The sequence below is a fragment of the Hippopotamus amphibius genome, chromosome 8 (assembly GCF_030028045.1).
Source record: "Hippopotamus amphibius kiboko isolate mHipAmp2 chromosome 8, mHipAmp2.hap2, whole genome shotgun sequence".
Classification (NCBI taxonomy): Eukaryota; Metazoa; Chordata; class Mammalia; order Artiodactyla; family Hippopotamidae; genus Hippopotamus; species Hippopotamus amphibius.
Window position 1 is genome coordinate 106,573,863 of NC_080193.1, and position 24,445 is coordinate 106,598,307.

The following is a 24,445-nucleotide window of genomic DNA, read 5'->3' on the forward strand; positions in this document are numbered from 1 at the left end:
CTTATAGAATTTAGGCTTGTGTTAAGCACTTTTTAGAGAGGATTTAAGGAAGAAGACTTTGCTCTGAAATACGTATTATAAGGCAGTGGGACTAATTCTGTGATTGGGTATGTTAATTCTTATCTAGCAGACAAGAAAAATAGATTGAAGCTAAAGCTGTAATTGATATAGAAGGAGCAGTCAGTCCTATAAGGCAGGATAGAAGAATGTTTGGTCATTCTTATGGTCTGGGCAATGCTTTTGTTTTTGTCAAGGTACAGATATGATTATGGAGTGGTCTTGTTTTTAATCTTTATCCATCACAGTCACAGAGTAGCCTTGCCTGTTGTTGGTGTTCTGTTAACAAGAGAACACCACAGCCTAGCTGTGAGTTCCTGGCCAACTCCTAACAACTAGTTGGTTGTGCCAGGCCAGCTCCTAGCTGTCCAGGGCTCCTTTTCTCTTTCTCAAACTTCTTTTTGAGTTTAATATTCCTCCTTAATACTTATAATATTTAAATAGTGTATTTAATAATAATTAGCATATGTATGTTTAAATAATATATTTAAGATTTAAGATCTCTGTAGATTCTACATTTCTTACATTTTTGTTGCCCCGCCAAAAATTATTAGCTCTAATTATAATCTTCCTAATAGTAGCATAAAATTAAAGTCTAAAATACTACATTTTGTCAATGACTTATCTTTTTGAAGGATATATGCTTTCATCCTGCATCAAAACTTATGCTCAGTAATAAGTTTAAAAGAATTTTATTTTACAGCAAACATCAAATCAGACGCAAACAGATTCATTATCTCCATCACCTAATCCTGTGTCACCTGTGCCTTTGAATAACCCAACGAGTGCCCCAAGATATGGAACAGTGATCCCTAATCGCATCTTTGTAGGAGGAATTGACTTTAAGGTACCTAATTATGCATGCAACGTAGTGTATTTTTTGTATCAGAAGTATTTTATTATATTTCTCAGAAATTGTTTATTTGTGCAACTATAAGAATAACAACATTTGTTATTTGCATAATGATTAGTAGGTTTCAAATTGTCTTAATATAAAGAATCTTTTCAACAACAGTGTAGGTTAAATAGAATATATATAATTGTCCAGTTTCACATACAAGGAAATTGAGGCTCTTTGACATCCTCTATAGTCTCCTAGCTACTTAGCTACAAAGTGAAAACTAGAATCCTAGTTTTCTGACTAATAACTCCACATTTTTTATTTCACCATACCTCACTAATTATACTTTTTTACATAGTACTCCAATAGCCCAAATAATGAGTGATTATAATTTTCAAAAGAAGACTCAATTAAGGAAAAAGAAAATGAAAACACAACAGTTTTATAAAATCCTATTTCATTATCCCAACTTTTATCTTAGGTTCCTGAGTAACTTCCTAGACTTCTATCTTTTGCAGACTGCTTTCTATCACCTAATTTAGAAGTTGGTCACCAAAAAAAGCCTGTGTCCTAGTCAGAATAAAGCATCTTAATAGTAATATGTTTAAATAATGTAATCAGCCATTTCACTCGTTCAGAGAGGTGTAGTTTTGTGAGATGTTTTGCAGCACCCCCATGTGGGAAGTGGTAGTAAACACCTACAGGAAAGGGAAGCATGGATAATTTAGGAACACTGCTACTTCCAAGTGGATATATAGAAGGATTTCCAAGCTTCCATATTACATATTGGAAATTTCAGGGAGAGTTGTCTTAATAAAAAAAAAAATCCTTGTATGATTAGGGTATGATATTTGACATTTATCGCTCACTATTTTCCAGTGATGTCTCTCACAATGTGGATGGAATTACTTTTTTCCTGCTTAAGATAAATGTTACACTTAATGTATTTGTCAAAATTATGAATCTTAATCAATATTATTATTGGTTCACTAAGAATAAATTAAAGAAAATAATTTCTTATGAAATGCTTATTTTTAAAAAGATCTTGTTTCTATGGAAAATATTAATAGCTGACCATAAATGTTCAAGTTGAATATTCTTGTTCAGAATTTATATTATGTTAGCTTAGTATATTTTTAAATAAATCATCAATAAATGTAAAAACTTGTATGGCTAGGTTAGTGTAGGTTTCTACTGAAACCAGTCAGGTACAATATGAACTTTGGGGGCCATTGTTATAATACATTCATAGCTTTAAGATAACTGCTAGGGTTCTCTCCCTTATGCTTATACCTTTCCCCACACCATAGATAATTTCCAGCAAGGAAATAGTTTACCATAGTAGCAAACAGTCTCAGACTTTTTAAAATTCTTCTTAGAACCTTACAGCCCATCCCTCTTAATATTTAATCATCGTGACTTTCTGTCTCCTTTTCAACAAAGAAATGGAGCTGCAAAATTGAGCTAGTGATTCTTCTATCAGAGAGTAGTTTGAATTAGTTTTCAAGTTTCTAATAGAAATCCTTATTCTGACATTGATTCCATTTTGTGTTTATGGAAATGAGGCAGTCAGTTTTTCTTAGATTAACTCAGTATTTGTCATCATCCACTTTAGCAGGCTTTAGGTTACCAACTAAAAACCAGTAAGTAGTGAGGTAGCAGTGGAACTCAAGAAGTATTGCTCTGCTGTTAGGCATGTCTTTTCCTGGATATATAAAGAAAAATTTTTTCTATGGATATTTAAAGTTCCTCTTAGGGGCAAACAATTATAGCTATACCAGAAAATGAAATTGCAATGAATTTAGTGTGACTGCTCTAGAGAAAGGTGATATGGGTCTGTTATGAGACTATTTCAATTAAAACCAGATATGCCATGCCATACCATCTTTGTAGACATTTTGTACATGATAGTCTAATTATGATTCAATTTTTTTGCATATCATCGTAATGTCTGTATTTAGCTGACATGTATATTGAGTACAGATAAAGTATCTAAAAACTTTAAGTCTTGTACCTCTCTGTTGTTATCAGGTACTTTGGGAAATATATTTCCTTTCCTAAGACCTTACTTTTCCTGAAGACTATGCTGATTAAAATAGAGTGACTGGTGTAGGCCAGCATAACCTAGTTCCACCGACATGACTGTGGGCCTTTCTGAATCACAAGGACCAATAGTAATATGACTTTAGTTTAGTTATAGCCATGCCTAGTGCAATTTTATTAAAAACTGGCTAACTAGAGAACAAGAATTCCTTTAAATAGTGAACTTTCTTTGTAGTTTTTTAAAAATTCAGCTTAAAATATTTTCTTGCTCTGTAATACTTTAACAACATAGTATTAACAACTGCATAGAACAAAGTATTCATATTGATTTTAATAACCTAGTGGTTTAATGTACTGTTTTTATGATGAGGGACATTCTTATATCCATATTATTATTTATGTTACCTTTTCTGTTTCCAAACCAAGCATGAGTTATTTCTCTTTTATTAATTAACATGGCTTTTGTGTTTTCTTTTTATACCATTAGACAAGTGAAAATGATTTAAGAAAATTTTTTTCTCAGTATGGGTCTGTAAAAGAAGTGAAGATTGTAAATGACAGAGCTGGAGTGTCCAAAGGGTTAGTATCACTATAGATAGTACATAGAATTAACAATTATATTTTTATTGGCTTACTAAGTTTTGTATGCTAACTTACTTTGGTTCCATTTTCTAAAAGAGAGTTTCATGCCTTCTTCTTTCCTCGTATATTTTGATCTGTGTGTGTGTGGGTGTGTGTGTGTGTGTGTGTGTGTGTGTGTATTTTGAAGGAAGGGGGACACTATAACATTCCTTAATTTGTTGGAAAGTTATTCCTGCGTAGGCTAAGGGACAATTCATTGTTAGGTAGTAAGCACTTAATGTTGAGTAGCTGATGTCCAGTAGCCGAGCAACCAGAAGCTAAAGGAATCTGATACTTTTGGAATTGTATACCTGCTTTACACTAGAGAGAACTTTATTTGGAAAAGGCTGACACAAAAGAATGTTTGTAAGTTGTGCCTCAGAGACTTTATTGGGGACTAATCTGAGAAATATAACTCTTAATGATTTTTAATTGCCAAATCAAGGAAAATGAAAATAAAGGAAAAAAGCAGTAGAATTTCTCTAGAACTGTCTAGTGACCTTAGAGCTGTTTCAGTGGATTGGTATATACAAGAGCCAAATATCAGAGAAGAAAAAGGTAGTTTATATAGTGTCCTCACTTAGGAAGTTTGACTGCAAAGTTAAAGAAAAGAAATCAATGAAGGACTGTATTTGTTTTCTTGAAAAAGAGGCAATATATACATATTTATAGGCATAAAAGAAGAGACCAATAAGGTGAATAGAAAATTATATTAGTGAGAAACTACATGTAAGTATGACAGATGGACACTTGGAAGAGATGAGATCCTGCGGAAGTTATTTTTAAACAAATGAAATACTTCCTGAGACTGACAAACAATATTAGGATGAAGTGAGATTGTAGCTCTTTTATTTGGCTTAATGGAATTTATAATATCCATTCTTAATCACTGAAAAACACACATAGAAATGTAGACTGTATTTTATGCTTTTTCCACTGGGTGGTATATGTGTTCTACCAAAAAAATAATGTAATAATAGTGTAAAATAAAAATAATAGTATTTCTTTAACCATTGTTTAATGTTTGGGCAAATAGAAAAAGAGGAATTCCTCTGTTGAAAAAGAAAATTCATATATAATACAGTAATTATGAATTGAAGAAAACAGTAAATATTTACTCATTACACAATACATAATTACATAATAGTAATTATGAATTGAGGAAAATAATAGTTTAGTGCTACTCAAAAGAGTTTCCTTAAGTTATCCAAGTTGAGATTACATTTTGGGGATATATGCTTTTTATTTCTTTCATTCCTTTTTATCTACCTATTTTGACTTTTTTGGCATTGTGTATTTGGATCTCAATCATATGATTTATACTCTGAAACTAGCAATCATATATGAAAAGCAGATATAAAGTCTGGGTAGTACCTATTTTTAATTGATTTTATTTGGGAAATATGCTAATAGTTGCATTATCAGTTTATATATGCTGGTAATAGTAAATAATGTTTGTATACTCATTTACCAACATAAAAAATTTTATGTTGAAATTTTTAATTTTTTAAAGGTTTTTTTCTACTTTGATTTCTATTTAAACCAAACTTCTGTCATTTTAAAAGGAGATTACTGCTCTGGACTGAAATTTATTGCATTGTAATTTGTAAACCAGAACACAAATCTCTCATGCTTTCCTGCCTTACGTTCTGCTCAGGTCTGAAACTGTTTCAAGATCCCTAGGGTTTTTTTTTCTTCTAGGCCCCTGCCTTTAAGAGGAGGTGACAGTGTTAAGCTGTGAATGATACTCCGAAGTTTTGTATACTGGTGCACCATAGAAAAATGTTCACTCCTACCATGGCCCATTCTTTCCTCTTTTTTTTTTGGCTATGCCATGCGGCATGTAGGATCTTCACTAACAAGGGATCGAACCCATGCCCCCTGCATTGGGAGCGCAGAGTCTTAACCACTGGATTGCCAGGGAAGTCCCCCCATGGCCCATTCTTAACAAAAAAAGAAAATTGTTTTAATCTTAATATAATTTCAGTGTAATATTCTAAGATAATAATTAATGCATTTATTTAGGTATGGCTTCGTCACTTTTGAAACACAAGAAGATGCACAAAAAATTTTACAAGAGGTAAGATAGTCTGGTGTATTTAACTTCATTTTTGGAACTGCTTTCTTTGAAACTAATCCTTTAAGGTATTAATTTAATAGTAGGGTTCCAATACAATGATCAGTTGCTTAAAAAAAGAATTATCTTCTTTGCATCTTAAGATTGACATTGGTCTCCAAAAAAAAAGAATTAAAAAGAAAAAGATTAAAGAAAAACTTTATCTGCAGAAAAACAAATCCCAAATAATTACATAAGTATGGTTGTGAAGCTGTAATATAATTTTTCACTTTATTTGCTTAAACTAAGAATTTAGGGATGTATCTTTTCTGAAGTGTTAATAGCACTTTGAATTCCTAACAAACACTACAAATGTAGATTCTTAGAGTGATATTATCTGAGATTATTTCCCTCCTGTGAAAAACTTTATATAAACTAAGAGCATTCATAGAAAAAGGCTATACCCTGCAGTTCAGTATATAATAACTTTAAATTTGGCAAATGTAACGTTTAATTTTTTAGGAAAAAATTTTACTTGAATTGTATTTTATTAAGCCATATGCAGTTGATTCTCATTATTTGTAGTGGTTGTGTTCTATAAAATCACCATGAACACTGAATTAGCAAATACTAACGTGCTGCATCTAGAAGAATACAGGGCTAGGTTCCCACAAGCTCTGCTCACAATATTTTCATCAACCAGTCAATACATAGCTTTGTTTTATGTGTGTTTCTGTTTAAATATATTATATTTAATATATATTTTTGATTCATTAACATTGAGTTCATAGCCAACAGCACTATAACTCATGCCTGAATTAAACCCAACTAGCACACATTTTCTCCATAAAAGCACATGAGTCGTTTTGCACTTAGGAACACTAGCCAGCACTTCAGCACTACACATGAGGGCCATTTTAAATAGCAAAAATACCAGCATAAGACACAAAAATGCGAAAAACATGACACTAAATAGAACAAGAGAAGGACACTTGTTTACAGTATAAAAGCTGGAAAAAGAAAAGAGTGTCACCCTCTTTGACCTCAGCTGGGACTACGTGTATAAGGCGACTCAAATTTTTCACCTCTCTGCTCACATACACTAACTGGTAAATAGCCAGGTGAGGAATTAGGGTCAGAGCATTGGAATCAAGATTCACACCCAGATCTATTTAAATCCAAAGACTTTGCTCTTTCCACTATGCCTTGCTGCTTTCAAAGAATGATAATAAAATAATTTACTTTTTCTTATTTTAGGCTGAAAAACTTAATTACAAGGATAAGAAACTGAACATTGGTCCAGCAATAAGAAAACAACAAGTAGGGATCCCTCGTATGTATTGAGAACTAATGTATTTTTCAATATTTTTGCATGGTTCTTTTTTGAAATATTAAGCTTTCAATAGAACTTCATTAAAATATCTGTCAGGTTTCTTTCATTTAATAAAGTTATTTTAGCAAAGTTGGTAGTCAAATGAATATTTCTCACCACAAATTAAAATATATTACATTGCGGCGGGGGGGAGGGGGCTAGGGAAATTTATATAAATAATGATGTTTAACTATATTCCATATAGTTGCATATTTAAAGGAAAAATCTTATGATAAAAATATAGTTTAAAATTACAAAAGAAATTAGTAGTTAATTACTATTTAGAAAATTTTCTAATTAACAAAGTAATTTAAAGTTAGAGTAAAATTACTGAAAGTGAAAATATAGAACAAATATCAGAAACTCTGGTTGTATGATATGTACTGTAACCCAACCACATGTATCATAATTATCAGAAGAAACAATCCCTAAAGCTTTAGGAATTGGCTAATAAGTTAGGTGCCTTCCTCAAATTTAAGTAAAGCTTTCAACTCTACTCTTTTTTTCCTCACTCTTCCCATTTATTAAATTAGGCATCTTTACAGTTAACTTTTTACCTGTAATATTTATTAAAATCTCTTTACACAATCTTTGGCTAGAAGAAGAAACTTTGTATAAAATATGTAACTAAATTTTCTTATTCTTCCTTAGCTGTGTCCTAGTGTCCACTGAGATGTTTAAAACATTAGGTAGTTATTGTACATCTGTTAACAAATTAATAGATTTTGCTCACTTGGACTGTTCTGTTTTTGACTTAATTTTAACAGATATCAAGTTTAATTTTGACTTAGTATTTGTTAATTTAGAAGATAACTGAAGTGTCCTTAGTAAGATGATACTCCAAAATGGAATGCACTAAATAAGGCAGAATGGTGAATATTTTCAGACCACTGTTGTTCGTTGCAAGAGTTAAACTATAACAGTAATAATAGTTCTTTAGCCCATTATCACCATCAGTAAGAACAACTAGTAATGTTCACGTTGTGACCCACAAGTTGTTTAAAATAGAACATAAATCAGCACTATACTGAATGCTTAAAATAGACAAATAGTTATTTAAGCACTATTCAGCACAAGGGTCAACATTACGGGTTTTCATTTGTTTCATTTAATCTTTATAGCAATCAGTGAGGTATTATTAGTTCTATATTTGTAAGTAGAAAATTCAGCTTATAAAGGTAAAGTCATTGTTTTAGAAACATTTCTCCTAAAATACATTTAAATGTAGAGGAGAGTTAATCTGGGCATGCTGTGGGTCTTAACCCAATGCAGCATACCAAAATTACAAATTTTCTTTAAAGTCTCATGGCTTATGTAAAACTTCATGCACAATTTGCATTCTGTTCTATAACATTGTATTGTTTATTATAATATTAAAATGTTTTCTAAAATTTAATTGTTTGAATAAGACTGATTCTGTAGGAATAGCACCATGTTCAGCCTGTGCCTTTTCTTATTTCCTGACGTAAGCATCCCAGGCCCAAATTTGAGAAGCATGGGCTTAAATAACTTAACTAAATGGTAGCACTAGCCTTCAAATCCAAGACAGTTTGACTCCAAAACTCTTTTTACTTTTCTACAAAGAAAGAATAATTATTAAAAGTACATTTACAAAATACAAGGGATTCTTATATCAATTTTTTTTTCAAATCTATACCTTCTTTTTTTTTTAATTAATTAATTTATTTATTTTGTTGGCTGTGTTGGGTCTTTTTTGCTGTGCGAGGGCTTTCCTTAGTTGCAGTGAATGGGGGCTACTCTTTGTTGTGGTGCGTGGGCTCCTCATTGCCATGGCTTCTCTTGTTGTGGAGCACGGGCTCTAGGCGCGTGGGCTTCAGTAGTTGCAGCACACGGGCTCAATAGTTGTGGCTCACAGGCTTAGTTGCTCCGCGGTATGTACGATCTTCCTGGAGCAGGGCTCGAACCCGTGTCCCCTGTATTGGCAGGCGGATTCTTAACCACTGCACCACCTAGGAAGCCCCAAATCTATCCCTTCTTTTCCATCTCCACTACCAACATTCTAGTCCCAGCTACCCACTTTGCTTGCCTTTAATTTCTAGAAAAGCCTCCTAACTGGTCTCTCTGAATCCAATCTTGCTACCTTCCAACCCATCACACATAAGGCAGCCAGAGTGATCTTTCAGAAGTGCACATCTTAACATGTTATTCTCTGCTTATTTTGAGCTGTTCTCTTTTCTTTCCATGCTTTAGCCATCTAGCCTTCCCTCAGTTTCAGAGCAAAATCATATTCCTGATATACTGTTTTCTTTACCTAGAATGATCTTTGCCATCCCATTCATTCTTTAAAGCTCAGCCCAAAACAAACATTTCCTCACAAATGCTACATATATACATATATATATTTGAAATGCTCAGCATTGTACCCTATACTATCCAATATAATAACCTATACTACCTCTTCATGTATTTATCAAAATTGTATTTAATTAGTTGTGTAATTAACTAATCACTATCTTCCTTATCAGAACCTAACTTCTATGAAGGCAGACGCCATGGTATGCCCAATTTTTTTCTTTTTTCTTTTTGGCTGTATCACTAGAGCCTAGTTCAATGCCTTGTAATAGTAGTCACTCAAAAATTATTTATTTAACAAATAAACCTGTGGTTCCTTGATGATTTGGGGAGGGAAATCCATGGACCTTCTGAATTGTGTGTGAAATTGTTTAAATATATGTATTTTTGAGAGAAGGGTCTGTGGCTTTCATCGGATTCTCAAAAGCATTGGATTAAGAACCACTAAAATATGCTGTATCAATACTAGATGAAATGTGGTGAAAATATAAAAGCTGAGAAGTAATAGTGCTACTTAGAGTGGCAGGCCACTGCTGCTTGCAGGTGTGGTTTGCAACCGCCAACAGTTCACTTGCAGTCTGTCAAAATGCAATTCCTCAGGCCTTACCCCAGGCCTCCTGCATCAAAATCTCTGGAAATGGGGACCTGGAATTTGTATTTTAATAAGGTGTCTAGATTATTATAATGAATTTTAAATTTTGAGAAGCGCTAGTATAGTAATTTAATAACCAGTTCAGTAATTTAATAACCTGTTGGTCGAGTACCTAAATCTAACTTGGCATATAAAATTTTTTAAGTCTTCTTCTGACAAAAAGAATTTTTTTTTTTGAGGGAGGAGTATATATAACTTTGACCTGGGAAAGAGATGAGCACCCAAAATTAGCAACACGAAGATCTGTGGTCATGTTTGCAACAGCAGCAGTTGTAGCAAAGGAAGACTAGAGAATAAAATATAGTCATAGCATGAGTGAATGCTTGCTGATAGTAGATCCAAAGAATTTGTAAGGTGGAAGAAGTGTCTTGAAGAAAGTAGAATTTTGTCCAATTTCACTGCCTCCATCTTCTTTGGACTTTTACAAATAGACAGTCTTACTAAGATCTTAGGATCTTAGACACTATAGTTACAGTGTCTATGGTCTTCAGGTAACTCTAAATTATATGTAATCTATATTTATAAAAATAATGGCTTTGCTGATAATAATCTCAATTGTTAAGTTTTGTATTTTTCATTATACTTAGTATTAAAATCTGAATTGGTAAATTTTTAGTATTCCTTATTAAACTTGTTTCTTTTTATTTTATTTACCTTAAAGCTAACAAAAACTCTAAGGTAATGAGTTTGAAAATATATACTTCAAAGATACTTTAACATATGGAATTTTTTAAAGAACTTGCTACATTCAATTTTTACTGTAGCTATATACATGTGTTAAGATAACCATTTTCCAGTGTTCAGAAATTACATTTTTGAATGTTAAACTGAACATTTCAATTATTACTATTTATTCTTTGTTTTAGGTTCCAGTATAATGCCAGCAGCTGGAACAATGTATCTAACAACTTCTACTGGATATCCTTACACTTATCACAATGGTGTTGCTTATTTTCATACTCCAGAGGTAACTTCTGTCCCACCACCTTGGCCTGTAAGTAATTTCATTTTAGAAGGGTTTCCATCTATTACTATTAAATTTTTTATTTCTGAAATATTTCAACCACAGACAAATACAAATAATAATATAACAGCTATGTAGCTACCACTCAAATTTAATAGAGGTTAACATTTTATCATATTTACTTAAGTTCTTTTAATAGGGGGGAATAAAATATGACAAATTCAGGTATTCTCCTTGCCCCAGTTATCTTACCCTCTTTTCCTCATCAGAAGTTAACAAGTGTCTTTCCTGTCCATTTTATATGTTTTTACTACAAATGTAGGTATCCTTAAATAATAGATATATAGTATTGCTTTGGGAGGTTTTTAAACACTATATAAATAATCTGGTTTTTCTATTCAGCATTATGTTTTTGAGATTAAACCATGTTAGTTCTAGTATATCTAGTTCATTTAAATTTTTTATAATATTCCATTGTATAAGTGTATATTCCCCTATTGATGGACATTTTAAGTTTTTTCTACAATCAAGACTACATTGAGGGAACTATACTCAATATTTTGTAATAACTTATAAGGGAAAAGAATCTGAAAAAAATATATATATATATTTATATATGTAACTGAATCACTTTGCAGTACACCTGAAATTAACACAGCATTGTAAATCAACTATACTTCAGTAAAAAAAATTAGTAAGATGAAATATTTTCAGTGCAGTTTTTAAACTGCATATACTCTTTGTAAATTGCTCATGGTTTTTTTAAATTTAACCATTGAGATCCTATTTTTTATTCTAATCAATTTACATGACTTTAATGTAGAATTAAAACTTTATCATTTTATATATAAACTTTATATAGTATTATTTAATCTTTTTCATTCTTTCTAAGTTTAAAAGTTTTGTGACTAAATCAAGTGATTTTATTTTACTTCATCACTTAAAATGTTGTCCCACTAGGGATCTGATAACTACTCAGATTTTACTTTCTGCTAGTTATTCCATGATTTCATTTTACTTTATACTTTTTAATCCATTTGGAGCTTTATTGGGGTATGTTCTGTGGTCATATTCCACAGTTTCAGAGAATCACATGTGGAGGTTTTTTTTTTTTTTCTGAACAGAAATGGGGCAGAATTAACCCCTAGAGATCTGCATTTAGTAGGTCTGAGATTGAAATATATATATATGAATATAATTCTATAAATAGAATTAATGTATTGTTTATGGTTATATATATTAAATATAAATATAATAAATACAATTATTATTTATTATAATACATTACCCTGTTTAGAAAAGTTGCAAGTTGCATAACAGTAGATAAATAATAAATAGAGTATAAAATTTTTTTCAAAAGACTACATTGGGATTCCCTGGTAGCACAGTGGTTAAGAATCTGCCTGACCAAAAAAAAAAAAAAAAAAAAAAGAATCTGCCTGACAATGCAAGGGACATGGGCTCAATCCCTGGTCTGGGAAGATCCCACATGCCTTGGAGCAACCAAGCCCATGTGCCACAACTACTAAGCCTGAGTTGTAGAGCCTGCGAGCCGCAACTAATGAGCCCACGCTCCGCAACTACTGAAGCCTGCCCGCCTAGAGCCTATGCTCTGTGACAAGAAAAACTACTGCAGTGAGAACCCCACGCACCGCATCAAAGAGTAGCCCTCATTCTCTGCAACTACAGAAAGCCCGTGCGTAGCAACAAAGACCCAACGCAGCCAATAAATAAAAATAAATAAATAAATAAATTTTAAAAATAAGTAAATAAATAAATAAAGACTACATTGAACATCTAAATTTTGTATGTATTGTGTGAGAGTTTGTCTAGGACAATGATCTTCAAAGTTTTTTGCTTATATATCCTCTAAAATTTTTTTTGAAAAATTACAAATACTCTAACTCATTTTTAAGTTGAAATCTGAAATTTATCACATAGTTTAGACATATATTGTACATTTGCTTTAGATATATTTTTATAAAACTTTTGTAGCTATAGATTTCATTTAAGATTGGAAAATGTCCTATGTGTAGTGATGGATGTTAGCTAGACTCACTGTGGTTATTATTTCATTCTTTATACACATATAATCACCTGAAACTAGTATAATGTCATATGTCAATTATCTCGCAATTAAAAAAAAGAAAAAAAAGAATGGAAAATGCCTGCTCTGTAATTCAGTTAACAAAACTAGTCAACCAAATAAAATTAGTCAATCAAATAAAACTTAGTTTCTATTAGAAAATTCTGACTATTTTTAAGTTCAGATAAATTAATATGTATGCCTGTGACCATCATGTAATTTATTTTGTTCCCTGGATATGAAATAAGATACCATCTCCCCCTTAATATTTTTTATACAAGCTCTTTTTTTGCTTTGCTCTCTCCTGTTTCTCAAGGGCATTGCCGTCTTGAATTGTCTGTTTGATGCTCTGTTACTGTTTACATTCCAGAACAAAGCATTATAGCAAGATCTAGAATGAACGTGTGTGCCTTTCATAGTGAAGGGGAAAAGTAATTGTGAAAGGGGAGTTTTGAAAAGAAGAATCCATTGTACACAGATACATTCACAGATAGATCAAATCAGGAAGGAGACCATATGAAATATCTGAAAATTAATACTCAAACCTATTCATGTTCATGTACCACTGGAAGATTTTTGTGTTCTCCTACCTTGGTCTAGGCTATGACATATGTGGACAAGTAGAATTTCACATTTATAGACTATACACATCTCTGACTAGATGTTCCAAATATCTTTCTAAATTGTACCGGTATAAAGGTTAGATAACAGTTTTTGAGAGCTTCAGTTTCTCCATAATCTGCCAGTCCTTTAATTTACTAGATTTTTTTATTTTTGCCAGTATTAGTGTGAAATGGTATCTTGTTTTACCTTTCATTTGCCTAGTCAGTGAAGATTAAACATATTTTCATATATTTATTTGCCATTTCAGTTTCTTCTGTGAGCTGCCTGTTCATATCTTTGCCCATGTTTTCTATTGGGATTGTTTGTCTTTTTCTTGAGTTCATTACATGAATTCCATGGGTTGTAAATATCTTTTAGTTTGTGCCTTGTCCATTAACTTTATGGTATTTTTTGTCATATGCAAGTTTTTTGTTTTAATGTTGACATGTATTAATGTTTTCTTTTAGGGTCTCAGCTTTTAGTGTCTTTTTATATATATATACTATGCTGTTGCTGTTTTTCACATCTAGATCTAAAATCTGCAGCTTATGTATTAACTAATCCATCCTCTTCCACTATTTTGAAATTAATCCTCTGTCAAACGCCAAGTTTCTGTGTGTGGGAGTCTCTTTCTGGGCTCTCTGTTATGTTCCATTGGTATATTTGTTTGCCCTGCCCAATTCTGTTTTAATTCCTGTAGCTTTATAATAAGTCTTAAAATCTGATAGAGCAATAATTTCACTCTGTTCTTTAGGATTCTCTCATCTATCCTTAAGTCTTTGCTTTCATGAATATAAATTTCATAATTTAGTTTGTTCAGCTCTGTGAAAAGCCTTTGTTTTTATTAGAATTGCTTTAAATATATAGATTAACTTGGGACATTTAGGCATAATACAGAATTTTCCCATTTGTAAACATTATTTAGGATTTACATCTGTCAATAAAATTTTCTTTCTCCATAAAAAAAGTTTGGCATATCTTTTGTTTGATTTATTCTTACGTAGTGTGTAGTTTCTGTTGCTTTTATGAATGGTGTATTTTTTTAATCACACTTCCTAATAGATTGTGACTGGTGTGTAGTAATGTTTTTGATTTGTAAATGTTGGTATTTTATCACTAACCCTGCCAAACTCTCATATAGGCAATCATTTAGGACTCAGTATACTTCTGTTTCTTCCTGCTTTTTTGTTTCTCATTTTTTTCTCATCAAGTTATTGCACTAGCATTGTCTCTGCTACAGTATTTATGTGATAACACCGTAACCTTGTTCTTAAAAAAAGGAAACAGGTTCGGTAATTCACCATTAAGCTTTATATGAGTATCTTCCAAAACATATATATATATAGGTTAAGAAACTCTTAACCTTAACCAAGGTTTCTCCACCTCAGCACTGTTGACATTTGGAGCCAGATGATTCTTTTTTGTGGGAGACTGTCCTGTGCATTGCAGGATTTTTAGCAGTATCCAAGCCTCCCTACATTTATGAAAACCGAAATATTACCAAATGTTTCCTAGGGGGGGCAAAGCCCTACCTGGTTGAGAATTGTTGCCCTAAATCAATTAAGGAAGTTACTTTTTATTCTGTTTACTAAGAGTTTTTATCATGAAAGGGTATTGAACTTTAACAATGCAATTTCTGTATTTGCTGAGATTATCACTTTTTCCTCCTTTAATCTATTAATATAATAAACTTCATTATTATTTTCTAATGTTAATCTGTGGTACAATTTTATTAGCAGATGATAGTCTGAAAATTATGTAAAATTATGATATGTTTCTTCAGTTTGGGAGGGAGGAATGAACATTAAAACAATGCAAATTATATCCCATGTTAGAAATTGAATTTTTTTTTAATTAATTTATTTATTTTGGCTACACTGGGTCTTTATTGCTGCACGCGAGCTTCTCTCATTGCAGCACATGGGCTTCTCTAGTTGCAGCATGCAGACTGTATAGAGCATGCGGGCTCAGTAGTTGCAGTGTGGGGGCTTAGTTGTGGTATGTGGAATCTTAGTTCCCAGAACAGGGATCAAACCTGGGGCACCTGCATTGGGAGCACAGAGTCTTAACCACTGGACCACCAGGGACGTCCCTAGAAATTGAATTTTAATTGCTATCTTTAAAGCCTATTTTACCTATTTTGTAATACAACTTGCCTGTTTTTTTAATGATCGGATTTTAAATAATCTGTGAGTTTACTCTATTACTTTGAATAATCAAGTGTTATATTACTTTCTTCAAACACAATAAATCAGCTGTAAATTTACTGGATGACTAACTCATTTCAGTATCAAATTAATAAAACAGAATTTAACAAATCTTCAATAATGTATTTGCTTTAATTAAATGTATAGCAAATGAATAGGATGTTGATTATTCGTAAGTAGTGGGAAATTAGTGGCAAAATCAGATATGATTATTCATTCAGTTCTAAATGCTATGTAAACATTATCTACTGTTGGTCTCCACAATGGAAATAGGCAATGTTACCTGAAGTCCAGCTGCCATTTTTCTTCTAAATATTCTCTTAGAACTATATTTTCATAATCTTTGGACTAAAAGCAACTTTTTTGGTGGTTGTTTTAGCATTACTATGGAAATGAAATCACATGGAAGTAGAAATACTGTGATAATTTTAATAGACTTAAAGTGGAGTTGTAATAATATCAATAAGAGGTGGAAAATGCATTTCCAATCATAAACCGTAAATTGGGTTTAGGTAACAAATGAGATAATTTTATTATAAACTATTTTAAAGAATTTTGCCTAAAATAATTTTTCTATTTTTCTTTCCTCTTATAGTCACGTTCTATATCTAGTTCTCCTGTGATGGTAGCTCAGCCCGTTTATCAGCAACCTGCATATCACTACCAGGTAAACATTAAATTACAGTGAAAATCTTCTTTGATACTTTCAGTTCTTTTTTGTTTCATTTTAGTCTTTCTCATGCAAATACTCTTGTAATTAAAAAGAAGTAGTTAAGCCTCGATAGCAATGGCATTTTTCTTTTTTTATGAGGGATCTAAACAATGTCATACAAGAAGATGGACTGTTTACTTCCCTTTATCAAGTATAATGAGGTCAGTTTTGCTCCTCTGGCTAATGTAGAAATAATTCGCAAAGTAAGGTAAAGATGTTGGACCACAGGTTCATTTTTTGTTTAATGTTACTGTGAATATTATGTCAGTTTCTAGTTATTATATTTAATAAATATATGTTAAAATAAGTAATATATTGTGGTTTATATTATGACAGCCTCTTTTAGTTAACCAACACTCTTTCTTTTCATTAACTCTTGTGGGAGATTGAGGGTAAGTGAACTCTAATACCAGACCATTTTGGTGTTTTGTAAATAAAGCATAATTGGAACACAGCTGTATTTGTTTACATATTGTTTGTGGCTGTTTCTGTCCTGCAGTGGCAGAGCTGAGTAGTTGCAACAGATATATGGCCTGGAAAGCTTAAAATATTTACCCTCTGGCCCTTTACAGAAAAGGTTTGCCAACTTCTAGTTTATAGCATTCATAAATAAAATCACTTTCTTTTATACCTTTGAAATAGTGGAAGAGACTTTATTTCTGGTTTTTTTTTTTTTCCTTTCTTTTTGAACTTTTAAAATAGACCCATATGAAATGTTACGGTTAGTGGAATTATTTTTAGTATTAGACTACGTTTTGGGGAGGTCACTTATTTTTAAATTCTATTACTATGTTAAATATAAAATCATCTAAAATGTTTTATTCACTTAGTAAAAATGAAAGTAACTTAATGGCATTTATTTAAAGTATATATGTAGCGTGACTATTCCTAATTCAAAATTTTGAGAGGCCCCAAAGACGACATTAGGTACCAGGCCATTTAACATGATAAGCTAAAAGCTGTGAAAACAGTTTTGGGACTCTTAACTTATTGCCCACCTAGAGCACATGTGAGGATGAGGTTAATAAGGGAGATTGGTAATAGGCTTTTTTAATAAGAGAGTTGTTAGAATGCTATGGCATTTCCCATTCTCCTCGACCAAGTGAAGATGACTTCAAAGAATGATTAATAGAGTTTAATATTTGTCCCCTGAGATTTTTGAGATAGTATCACTTGGACCTGACCCCTCCTTAAAAAAAGCCTGAAGAAGAAGCTGGAGTGGTATATGGAATCTGAGCCAGAAGAGAAGGCTACAGTTGGGAATGTGTTGACCATCTCACAGCAAGCAAATGTTTATGTTTCCCAAGAGTAAGATATGAACCTCACAGAAGAGGCTTTCCAAAAAACTCTTAAGGTGACCCCAGGAGAAAAAAAAATCTGTGTGAAGTAGACTCCTAGAATTAAGGTCTAGAATTGCAATCAGAAGTTCTTATCAGGGAGATCACCAAAGAACAGAGTAAAGTACCCAACCAGAGAGTCAACATTTGGAATCTGCCACACACCAAAAAGTGATCTATCCTGATTTTTATCCAGGGCCAAGGAAAAACATCTCAACACAGTGTTTTTTATTTGTTTGTTTGTTTTACCCTTTGAAAAGTTAATTTTTTCATTGGAGTATAATTGATATATAATATTTGCTTCAGGTGTACATTAGTGATTCAAAATTTTTATAGATCATACTCCATTGATAGTTATTACAAAATATTGGCTATATTCCCTGTGCTGTACAATATATCCTTATAGCTTATTTATTTTTATACATAGTAGTTTGTACCTTTTAAGCCCCTATGCTTGATTTGCGACCCCCCCCACCCCACCCCCCCCGCTGCCACCCCAGCCCTCTCACCACTGGTAGCCACTAGTTTCAACACAGTGCCTTTTTTTTTTAATTTTTTATAAATTTATTTATTTATTTATTTTATTGGCCGTATTGGGTCTTTTTTGCTGTGAGCAGGCTTTCTTTTAGTTGCGGTGAGTGGGGGCTACTCTTCATTGTGGTGTGTGGGCTCCTCATTGCCATGGCTTCTCTTGTTGCAGAGCACGGGCTCGAGGCGTGTTGTGGCTCACAGGCTCTAAAGCGCAGGCTCAATAGTTGTGGCTCACGGGCTCAGTTGCTCTGTGGTATGTGGGACCTTCCTGGAACAGGGATCGAACCTGTGTCCCCTGCATTGGCAGGCAGATTCTTAACCACTGCGCCACCTAGGAAGCCCAACACAGTGCTTTTAAAGTGCCAGGGGTGAGAAAGACTAAAGTTGCTTTCTGCTTGCACCTTGTGGAGTCCAGTTCCTCCTTCATTAATTGATTATTTATATATATATATATATACACACACACACACACACATGACATAGATGAAAAGTTTCTAATACAACTTAATTTTATACTTTGGCTCTGGTTTTCCACTTGACGCAAATTATAAAATTGGAAGTATATTACCTAGATATACTCAGGAAAGATTTTTGTACCAGTTTGTTAACATAACATTTTGCAATTTAAAAAATAATTTCATTTTATTTCTTTACAGTTATATATTTATTCATTATCATCCTGCCCTTAAAATTGCCACATTGATATCTTCCCTTGCTCTTTCTTTTTACAAATTCTGAGATTGATAGCTTTATCAATTTTTGTTAGTCAAATCAGATAATGCCTGGTTCAATCAGTATTTATCTCCTTCATATTTCTTACTTCATAAGTAGATAGTGATTTTATTTAACAAATCTACATATAAATAATTTTATTTCAGATTTTTTATTAAAATATTTTCTTAAGAGATTATACATTATCCTGCCTTTTTTAATATGGTATACAGAACATAGACTTTACGTTATCTTGGTCATCATTACAGTACAATGACATCATCCATTAACAGTTGATGTGGTCAGCACGAAATTAACAGTTTAGATGGCAGATTCATGAGATCTTTTTTTCTTTTTTTTGACTTTATTAATAAAAAAGGCTTTATTAAAGGTGGAAAATAAGTTAAAAATAAAACATTTATTATTAAGGAATAATACAACTAATTTAAGAAATAAAGTCTATTTTTTATATTGTCATCTTACAATAAGTACCTTAAATAATTTGACCCTCTTTTTTTTAAATAACAGCTTTATTTAGATATAATTTACATACCACACAATTCACCTTTTCAAAGTATACAACAGAGTGGTTTTTACTAAATTCACAGTTATGCAATCATACCACCAAAAAAAAAAAAAGCTTACTCATTAGTAGTGATTCCCTTTAACCCCTACTCCCAGTCCTAGGCAATCAGCAATATACTTTCTGTCTTTATAGATCTGCCTGTTCTGAACATTATGTGGATATATACCACATTTTATTTGTTCATTTGTTGATGGACATTTGGATTGTTTCCACTTTTTAGCTCTTGCAAATAATGCTGCTGTGAACATTCGTGTACAGATTTTTGTGTGGACACATATTTTCATTTCTCTTAGGCCTTATACCTAGGAGTGGAATTGCTGAGTCATATGGCATCTCCATGTTTAACTTTCTAAGGAAGTGTCATACTTTCCAAAAGGCTTCACCATTTTACACTCTCACCAGCAGTTTATGAGGGTTCTAATTTCTCCATGTCTTTGCCAACACTTATTATCTACCTTTTTTATTATAACCATCCTAGTGTATGTGAAGTGCTATCACAGTGTAGTTTTGATTTCCATAGCCCAAGGCTAACAATGTTAAATAATCTTTAGATGCTTATTGGCCATTTTTGTATATCTTCTTTAGGAAAATGTCTATTCATATCCTTTACCAATTTTTATATTGAGTTACTTGCTTTTTATTATTGAGTTGTGAGGGTTCTTTGTATATTCTAGATACAAGATCCTTATCAGATGTATAATTTGTAAATATTTTCTCCAGTCTTATGGGTTTACTTTCACCTCCTAGATGGTATCTTTTGCAGCACAAAAGTTTCTCATGTTGATGAAATCCAGTTTATCTTTTTTTCTTTTGCTGATTTGTTGCTTGTGTTTTTTTTTTTTTTTTTTAGCTCTTTATTGGAATATATTTGCTTTACACTCTTGTACCAGCTTTTGAGGTACACCAAAGTGAATCAGCTGTATTTATACATATATCCCCATATCCCCTCCCTCCCTCGACTCCCACCTACCCTCCCTGTCCTGGCCCTCTAAGGCATCACCCATCATCAAGTACTTGTGCTTTTGATGTCACAGTTTTTTTAACTACCTGGTTCAAAGTCACAAATTTTTACACCTATATTTTCTTCTAAGAGTTTTATAGTTTTAGCTCTTACATTTAGATCTTTGATCCATTTTGAGTTAATTTTTGTATATGGTTTGAGGTGTAGGGATCCAACTTCATATTTTTGCTTGTTGATATTCAGTTTTAACCCTTGTTTAAAATCTGAGTGGGTTGTTTGTGTTGTTTTTTTTTCATTTTTAGACGTCTGCACAGTGTCTACCAGGTCAGTGGCAGTGGGGTGTTCCTCAGGTAAATGTTAACCTTTTTCATTGCTTTTGTGAAGACTGCATGAATATTTATGTCAGGAGAACTAGATTTGAGACCTTCCTCTTGTGTTTATTAACTGTGATACCTTTGGCAATTCATTTAATCACTATATTTCTCAGCTCCCTCATTCGCAAAGTGGAAGTAATGATACTATACCTTTGAAAGTTTTCTTACATGATCAAATGAGATCATGTATGTGAAAGCATTTTATAAATGAGTGCTATTTAAACTGAAGTGAAAATTTACTTCTTTTTACTATTAGTATTATTAGAAAATTTAGCATTTTTCTAACTTTACTTCAGATTTTGCTTCAGTTTTATTTATGCTCCTAAATAAGTATTCCATCTCCCAATTTTTGATAACAAATAATATACCACCAAAAAGATTGTTTAATGACATGTCCCACTTCCATAGGAAGTCAGAAAGCTGAGAATGTAGTGCTAAGAACTTTTTAGTACTTATAAGTGTTAAAGTAGTTTAATAACATCTACACAATTGGAATTTATAACAACTCAGAGTTTCTAGTTTGTTACTAAGATACTTCTCTGCTGTCCCTGAAAAACTACTTTCGGAAAATGTAAAACCAATATTTCTCTCATGTGTTGGGTAAGTCATTTGGTTTAATTATTTCATTAACCCAATTTTAATTAGAAATATGGTTTTGTGTTTTAGTCTCCTGCCTCTTCTGCTCCATTCTTATACCTGCAACCTTCTGAGGTTATTTATCAACCAGTGGAAATTGCACAAGATGGTGGATATGTTCCTCCTCCACTATCTCTGATGGAAGCTTCAGTTCCAGAGGTATGTGTTAGTCTCAAAGTAAATTGTCTATAACCACTTTATCTTAACATTTATTTCTTTTTCTTTTCTAAAAATATTTTTTCAAGACCCTCATTGAAGTTGAACATCTTATGTTTTCTTTGATTTATTCATATCTTTTCCCTTTTTTTGTATCTAAGAATGCTTCATCTTAAACTTCTTCACTAACTATTTCTGAACCATTTCTCAGATCCGTTCACTATACTAGGCTATTCCGTGACTCAGTCCCCTTGAAAGAGTAGGATAAATGCTTCTCCTTCTTCTCGTTTGCCTGTCAATCTGTATTGTTACTAACATTCTGTCAATTAAAAGCATATAAAAATTAAGTCAAATAAGAAAATAATCTTTAAAATTCTTCCTTCAAAAATGTAAATCAAATTTATTTTATAACTATAAACTGTAAATGTTATCTTCCATGTGTTTAAATTATATTTGCAAACCATTACAAACTGTACGTGGTATGTTTTAAATATGTTATGAAAGATTGGGAAGTTAATACCCACCTCCCAGTTTGAGTGTATTTATTATTATTATTGCTAAGGTTTATAACATAATTTTTCTGGAACAATAATTTCCATAGTTTTGGATTTTAATGTTTACTATCAATACTTTTACTGTGATTTTTCCATTCTTCATCTCACCCTCCATTTATCACTTGGTTGACTGAATCTGCAAGCACTCTTTGTTAAAGAAGACTGATATGTGCTACATACTCTCTGAGTCCTTACATGCCTTTTTGTTCAACATGTTTGTTTATAAATCTGAAAGAAATTAAGACTAGCTATAAATAGCTGCATCATACTTGTATAAGTTTGCTAAGGCTGCCGAAACAAAATACAATGAACTGAATGGCTGAAAAAATAGAAATGTGTTGTCTCACAGTTCTGGAGCCTAGAAGTCCAAAATGAAGGAAGGATCTCTTGATTTTGGGAAGAGGGAAGGATCTCTTCCAGTCCTTTCTTCCTGCCTTGTAGATGACCATCCTCTCCTTGTGCCTTCACATTGTCTTTCCTGTCTCTGTGTCCAAGTTTCCCATTTTTATAAGGCTACCAGTCATACTGGATTAGGTTCCACCCTAATGACCATACTTTAATTTTCTCACCTCTATAAAGACCCTCTCTCCAAATAAGGTCATATTCTGACATACTGGGAGTTAGGACTTCAACACTAAGTTTTGAGAGAACACAGTTCAACCTATAACAACACTTTTTTCTCTTAGAACTTCTAGTCTACTCTTTTCTGGTGTTGAGTATAGATGTTTGAACCCAGCCTGACTTTCCCCATTATACATAACTTGCTTTTTCTTCCTGTGTGTCTGAAAAGTCTGTCTTGTCTTGACATCACTTCACCAGGATATAAATTTATCTTTATAATATTTTTATAATATTAGTCTTTATAATTTTTTTCCTGGGACATAGTTTGCTCCTTTGATTCTCAGACTAGTTTTTATTTCAGGGTTTCTTTTTTCCTCTTAGAACTAACAAAAAAAATTTTTTTTATTCCAGTTCTTTTTCTTCTTCTTCAGGAACACCATTTATCCATATGTTAGATCCCTTTTTGTCTTTCATATCCATCATCTCTGAGGTAATTTCTTTTCTCATAGTAATTTTTAATGTTGTTTTATATGCTTCTTCAAGAAAACTATATTTTTCATTGTGTTTAGTTTACTTTTTATTTTGACTTACAAAGCTTTCATCTCTCTTTTATTTTTATTTTCTTCTTTATCCCAAACTCTGCCACTTGTTTACATCATTGCCTATAAATGTTGTCTGTTGGCTTAAAATCTCTTTTTTGGAGCACTTTTTAGAGATCATGTTATTATAATTTCTTTAAGATCAAAAGAATTATATTTATCTGAACTTTTCTACTATTTTCTGGGGTGATTTCTCATCTTTTATTTTTTCCCCCTTTTTGCTTTTCCCTTGATGGAGTTGGAAAGGATGAGAAGGGTCTTAAGTTGCTTCCTTTTCCTTCTCATCTTCACTTATCTTTAAATGAGACCAGCTATTTGTTGAAATACAGGATAAGAGAAGCATGCTGTTGTCTCAAACATCCTACCACCAAGTCTGTTATGTCTCCTGCTTGAGATTCTCTTTCCTCACTTTTTAGCATTCTGAAAATCAGTTGGCTACTGGAAATGTCTCTTTTTCACAGATCTTCTGTATGGGGGTTTAGTAATTGTTACTTCACTTTCCACTTTCACCCTGTTTCACCTCCAGCAATGTTCCTCAGCTATAATGCAAGGTAGAAGACCACAAAATAGTGAAAACATGATTTCTCCTTCAATTCTTCCTCCCCTGCTGTTAAGTAAAAATGGAGATCTTTCCTGCTTCTGCCTTGGCCGACACATCCCTACACTTGAGACTCTAAAGAGTCTTCAAATAGGTCTTTCAGAACATTGACCTTCAGGGAAATCTATAACCTTCCTTAGGCTTCAGAATTCTCCCCTATATTGGTCCAAATTGCATAGCATTTGGCAGACATTCTACATTGTAGTGTGGGAATCTTGGGCACTTCCTTGTTTACTTGATGATGGCATTTTAAAAATGTATCTTTTGTTCTTTTTGTTGTTTTCTGGTTTTCAAGGAGGGGGCAGTGAGGTAAG

At 32.5% G+C, this 24,445-nt stretch overlaps 1 protein-coding gene across 1 annotated transcript in view; it reads left to right on the forward strand.

Moving 5' to 3' along the window:
* Positions 1–206: 206 nt before the first annotated feature.
* The window catches only part of BOLL (boule homolog, RNA binding protein), a 70,426-nt gene continuing 46,187 nt past the window's right edge, over positions 207–24,445 (forward strand). The window contains 9 exon segments of the mRNA XM_057746507.1: positions 207–254; positions 761–904; positions 3,429–3,520; positions 5,588–5,642; positions 6,876–6,951; positions 10,822–10,949; positions 16,411–16,482; positions 20,956–21,003; positions 21,694–21,822. Coding sequence (XP_057602490.1) covers positions 207–254; positions 761–904; positions 3,429–3,520; positions 5,588–5,642; positions 6,876–6,951; positions 10,822–10,949; positions 16,411–16,482; positions 20,956–21,003; positions 21,694–21,822 — 792 coding nt within the window.